The sequence below is a fragment of the Acanthisitta chloris genome, unplaced genomic scaffold, assembly GCF_000695815.1.
Source record: "Acanthisitta chloris isolate BGI_N310 unplaced genomic scaffold, ASM69581v1 scaffold40564, whole genome shotgun sequence".
Taxonomy (NCBI): Eukaryota; Metazoa; Chordata; class Aves; order Passeriformes; family Acanthisittidae; genus Acanthisitta; species Acanthisitta chloris.
Genome location: NW_008671742.1, coordinates 1 through 5850, shown reverse-complemented (window position 1 = coordinate 5850; position 5850 = coordinate 1). Strand labels below are relative to the sequence as shown.

Sequence of the window (5850 nt, the reverse complement as noted above, 5' to 3'; positions counted from 1 at the left end):
GTGCCCTGGCAGGGACACCTCCCACCAGAGCAGGTTGCTCAAGGCTTTATCCAACCTGGCTGTGAACACTGCCAGGCCTGGAGCATCCACAGCCTCCCTGGGACATCCACAGCCTCCCTGGGCAAGCTGTGCCACATTTCCCTGTTGCATAAAATGAAAGCTGCAGGAAAATCAGAGCTGCCACTCCAAAGGGATCCAGGAGAAGCCTTCCCTGGCTGCAGGGAGACAGTGGCAGTGAGCAGGAGGCTCCGTGCCAGGAGCAGGGTGTGAGGGGCAGGGAAAGGGCTGAGGGGGGTGAGGATGTGCTGATCATTCCCCATCACTGCGACCTCCTTCCTCCCATGTTCCCCAAGAACATTCCCTTTTCCTTGCCTTTGAAGCAAGCAAGATCCATCCTGCATTCAAGGAGACAAGTCAATTTGTTCCTGTGCCTCTTGGCTCCTGCCAGTTGGAAGCTGATTGTGGGAATCCCTCCTAGCCAGGATCAGGAGGGTTTAAAAGGCATTTAAGTCATTAATTAATTATTAATGATTGCAGAAGTGCAAGGAGGTGAGTTTGTCAGCCTCAATTAGAGGCTGAGCTTGGGTTTCTACAAGCACGAGACAGCTCAGTGCCAGGGAGGAGTTGGTGCCCTTGGAGAGCTGCCACAGCAGGAACTGAAGGAAGGAGCTGTTCCTGCTTTTTCTTCTGCTTTTAGGTGCTTTATTTACCCTTTGGAGGCAGCAGAGCAGGTTTGGGGGGAGCAGCTCAGCAGCCTTGGGCAGCATGCACTGGTCCAGCACCAGATCCCATTCCCAACCCCTAATTAGCATCATCTGGAAGCAAAATGATCCTCTGGAGATGAGAAGAGCCTGTGTGTCTGCACGGGAGGGGAACCAAACCCAATTAGTGCCTCTCTCATTAAGGTTATTTACATGGCTGTGAGCTGTGGGGCTGCTCCATCCTGTGTGCTCCTGTTTGCTGTCTCCTCACTGAGCTCTTCTCGGTGTTCCAGTGGCTTTGGTAGGAAATTCTGATGTCTAAGGTCTCAACTGAGTTGCTGTTTGAGCCTTTATTTCCCTGCACTGGTTATCTGCAGGCAGCAAATCCCAGTTTGGGGGTCCCAATGCCAAGAGCTCTGCTCGAGGCTGTGGGCACAGCCAGTGCTTATGGTCTGAGCTACAGAACTGGCTGTAACCCTCCTAATGAATCTGCATTGATTAGGCTCTCATTAATCATTCAGCCCGTGCCCTGCTGTGGGTGCTGTGCCAGTTCACGAGGCCGTGGCTCCCATCCAGCCCTGGCTGTGTGAGCTGAACCTCCCATCCCCTCTGCACTCATCCCATCACCCACCTGCCCAGGGAAATTCCAAGGGCTTAAAGGCTTTGTGTGTGGCTGTGCTTGGGAAGGAGCTGATCCCATCTGAGCCTGCACTGATTTATCCTCCTGCATCGTGCAATGTGCAGCATATGGGCCCCTGTCTCTGCCACCCATGACTAAACGGTGGCATCTGCTGCTCTATTATAGCACAAGTGGAAAGCAAATGAGAAAAGATCTCTTCAAACAGCTCTTTGCTATTGTCACAAACACTCCCTGCAATGTTTTCATTCCTAGGGGTTCCAGGCTTTGTTTCTTGCAGCTCAGTTCCTGGAGTTGGGTGGGTTTGCCTGGAATGCCTCAGCTGGGAGCTGCAGGTGGATCCAACAGCTCCTGCTGTACCTCCACACCTGCCTGACACTCTCTGCTCCTCCAGCCTCAGGCACTGGGATGTGCTGCCCAGGGAGGTGGTGGAGTCACCACTCCTGGAGGAGTTCAGCTGGACGTGGCACTCAGTGCCATGCTCTGGTTGCCAAGGTGGTGTTAGGTCACAGGTTGGAGTTGATCATCTCAGAGGTCTTTTCCAGCCTGATTGATTCTGTGACTCTGTAATGTTTTTTGCTCCTCAGATGGGACCTCAGGTGTCCCTGCCCGTGGTAGAGGGTTGGGACTAGATGATCTGTAAGGTCCATTCCAACTGCTAAAATTCTATGATTCCTGGGATTGTTACTTACCTGCAACATGCCTCTACTTCATGGCCCATCTCTTTTCTCCTCCCTTTCCCAGGAGAAGCCCAACCCAAGCCTTGCCATAGGTCCTGGGCTCACACTCCATCCAACATATGTTTACTTCTTTATTTCAGGCCTTGCTGAATGTTACTCCATTTGTTCCAGGAATGTTTGTGCTTTGCCAGCACACAACGTTCTGTGTTTGGAGCAAAGCACAGCAAATTGGCTGCTGCTCTACAACACGAGGGAGGCTCAGGGGATGCTATTTTTTGCTCTCTCCAAGAGTAGTGCAGAGTGTTTAGCAAAGCTGAAGAGGGAGGGGAAAAGCTGCCAAGCTGCAGACACAGGAGGAACAAGGTAGAGGTAGAAGAACAAGGTAGAAGAGGAACAAGGTGGAGGATCAAGGTAGAGGAGGAACAGGGTAGATTTGGCCATGAAGGCCAGAGAATGACTGGTTTACCTCCAGCACGTTGTGGGCTCTTCCTGAAGGTTTCTGAGGAGGTTGTGGAGTCCTGTTTGTCTTAGCTTTGGGTTGGAGTTAAAGGAAGAGGTGAGAGCAGAGAGTTTGCATTGAGCACAGCAACTCCTGAGCCTCACACCAGGTGCTGGGCAAAGGAGGGAGAGGAAGAGGTTCCTCATCTTCATGGGATGCCTGGAGAGTGGATAATGTGGATCCAGGTCCCCAGGGCTCTCCCTGAGTGTGGGTGTCATGTGCCCACGTTGCCCAGAGAGGCTGTGACTGCCCCAACCCTGGCAGTGTTCAAAGCCTTGAGCAACCTGCTCTGGTGGGAGGTGTCCCTGCCCAGGGCAGGGGCTGGGGCTGGATCATCTCTAAGCTCCATCCCAACCCTTAACACGCTATGAAACTGTGAATCATTCCCTTCCCTTGCTTGGTCCGTCCTGACACAAACCCCACAGACTGTGCTCCAGGAGCTCCTCTGTGGCCAGAGGAGGGAGATGCTGCAGCTGTCCCCAGTGTCCCCTGACCCCCCACTCCTCCCTCTCTTGCAGCTGACCTACCTGCCCCCGCCGTGGGGTGAATGTCGCTCGTCGGATATGGGCTTAGACTTCTTTCCCGTTTACAGCATCACAGCCTGCAGGATCGACTGCGAGACGCGCTACATCGTGGAGAACTGCAACTGCAGGATGGTCCACATGCCAGGTCAGTGCTGGGAGGGGCTGGACACCTCCCCGGGCTGGGCATCAAGGGACTGGAAAGGGACCTGGGGCTAAAGGAGGTGGGAAGAGAAGCAGAGGATCTGCAGGGCTGGAAGAGACCTCTAAGATCATTGAGTCCAACCATGAACGTGTCACTGCCAGAAACCCCAGATCCTCCCCTCCAGTGTCACATCCAGACACCTCTAAACACCTCCAGGGATGGTGACTCCACCACCTCCCTGGGCAATATCCCAGTTCCTGAACACCCTGAGAGGGAAAACATTTCTCCTCACATCCAATCTGAGTCTGCCCTGGCTCAGCTCAAGGCCATTCCCTCTAGTCCTCTCCCTGCAGCCCTGGCAGGACACACATCCCTCTCCTCTCTCCAACCCTGGCAGGGAGTTGGAGAGAGTCCTGAGGTCACCCCTGAGCCTGGCAGAGTGGTGGCTGATGTCTACTGATGGATGTCCTTTCCCTGCAGGAGATGCTCCATTCTGCACCCCAGAGCAGTACAAGGAGTGTGCAGAGCCTGCACTTGGTGAGTGCCAAGAGAGATCCCTGAGTAGCACAGGTTTCCCAGGCTGGAGGGACATCCAGCTCCCTGTGTCCTCCTGGCTGGCAGGACTTGGGGGATCTGGAGCAGCTGCAGCCCTGAGATGGGGTTTGATGAGACCCAACTTGTTGGGAAGGGCTGGATGAACCCTGGGATAAAGTTACTGCTGGTTCTACATGGGGCATGGAGCTCCATCAGCACAGAAACCCTCAGGTTGGGGGTCTTGGGCAACTCAGGAGCACCTCTGGGTCTGGGTTGGGGATGGAAGGACCCATTGTAGGTCTAAATTTAGGAGGTTCAATCACCTGTTCCCCAGGCAGCTGTTGGTAACTGTAGGTTAGTAGAGGTCTAACCCTGTGCCCTTCTCCAGGTTTGCTTGCTGAAAAGGACAGCAATTACTGCATCTGCAGGACACCCTGCAACCTGACCAGGTACAACAAAGAGCTCTCCATGGTCAAGATCCCCAGCAAGACCTCGGCCAAGTACCTGGAGAAGAAGTTCAACAAGTCAGAAAAATATATCTCGTGAGTGTTGCACAAAACTGATTTCCATGGGGAGAAAGTGTCTGCAGAGCTAAAACCTTCACTGGGCAGTCCATCAGGTGTGACCTCCAGGGAAGGGTAGGAATTCTTTCCCAATATCCCATCTCTCCCTGCCCTCTGGCAGTGGGAAGCCATTCCCTGTGTCTTGTCCCTCCATCTCTTGTCCCAAGTCCCTCTGCAGCTCTCCTGGAGCCCCTTTAGGCACTGGAAGGGGTTCTGAGGCCGCTGGTGGCTGTTGGGCTGATGCTGTTGTTCTCTTTCTCCAGAGAGAATATTCTTGTGCTGGACATATTTTTTGAAGCACTCAACTATGAGACCATTGAGCAGAAGAAAGCCTATGAAGTGGCAGCCTTACTTGGTAAGGAGGGACCAGGGGACACTTTGGAGCCTGTGCTGGTAGCCAACCTCATCCTTCCTGGGATGCTGTTGATGGCCTTGAAGCCACTGGTGCTTCTGGGGGTGTATCTTCCCACCCTTTGGGGCTTGCAGCCCCCAGGGCAGCTGCACCACGGTCACAGTGGGGCCTCTAGGAGCACTTAGCCCTGGAGTCAAAGCCACCCACGTGTTGTTCTCTCTCTCAGGTGACATTGGAGGTCAGATGGGGCTGTTTATCGGTGCTAGCATCCTCACTATCCTAGAGCTCTTCGATTATATATACGAGGTAAGGTCCTCACCCAGCTCATTCCTCTGCTCTGGCTTTGCCAGGGCTGGACCCTCCATGCCCACCTGGATAATTAACTTAAATTAGTGATAGCAGCTCATTTTAGGAGGGATTTCTTCCCAGGAAGGGTGAGTAGGCACTGGAATGTGTTGCTCAGTGGAGTCAGCACACCTGGAGGTGTTCAAGGAGAGCCTGAAAGTGGCACCAAGTGCCATGGTGGTGTTAGGTATCTCAGAGACCTTTTCCATCCTGATTGATCCTGTGATTCTGTGCTAATTAACGCTTGGAGCACCTTTGTGTCTCCTTCTCCCTTCCCTTGGGAGTGTGTCCCCCACACCCATCCCACCCCTGGGCTGTGCCCCAAGCCCTGCTGGATGAGCTTGGATCTGCCCACAGAGGCAATGCAGATCCTTTCCCTGCCCTTCCCACCTTAACCTCCAACTCCCTCTCTTGCAGCTGATCAAGGAGAAATTATTAGACCTACTGGGAAAGGAGGAAGAGGAAGGGAGCCATGACGAGAATGTGGTAAGGAGCCCCATGGGGAGACAAGAGGAGATTCCCCTACGCTTGGCTCCGTAGCCACTCGCTCCCTCCGGACACTTGAGTTCCTTCCCAAAGGATTTGCTGACCCTGTGGCTCGACCAGAGGAAGGAGCTAGAGGTTGGGGAGGGTCAGGGAAGCATCCCCTAGGCTTGGGGTAACCCTGTGCCTCGCTCTCCATCTGCAGAGCACTTGTGACCCCATGGCAAACCACTCGGAGCCCATCAGCCACACTGTGCCCCTGCAGGCCACGCTGGGGACGCTGGAGGAGATTGCCTGCTGACCCTGACCCACTGCTCCACAGTGCCAACACCTAAGGGAGGAAAACTGCCCGGGAAAGCAGGGACCAAGCTCAGGTTTGCACCAGGGGGA

General features: G+C 54.2%; 1 protein-coding gene across 1 annotated transcript in view; it reads left to right on the top strand.

Moving 5' to 3' along the window:
- ASIC2 (acid-sensing (proton-gated) ion channel 2) overlaps positions 1-5847 on the top strand; it is a gene marked incomplete at its 5' end in the record, with an annotated part of 8693 nt that extends 2846 nt beyond the window's left edge. The window contains 7 exons of the mRNA XM_009074202.1: positions 3036-3186; positions 3664-3720; positions 4106-4259; positions 4544-4635; positions 4859-4938; positions 5395-5463; positions 5666-5847. Coding sequence (XP_009072450.1) covers positions 3036-3186; positions 3664-3720; positions 4106-4259; positions 4544-4635; positions 4859-4938; positions 5395-5463; positions 5666-5761 — 699 coding nt within the window. The remainder of the gene's footprint in view (positions 1-3035; positions 3187-3663; positions 3721-4105; positions 4260-4543; positions 4636-4858; positions 4939-5394; positions 5464-5665) is intronic.
- Positions 5848-5850: the final 3 nt, after the last annotated feature.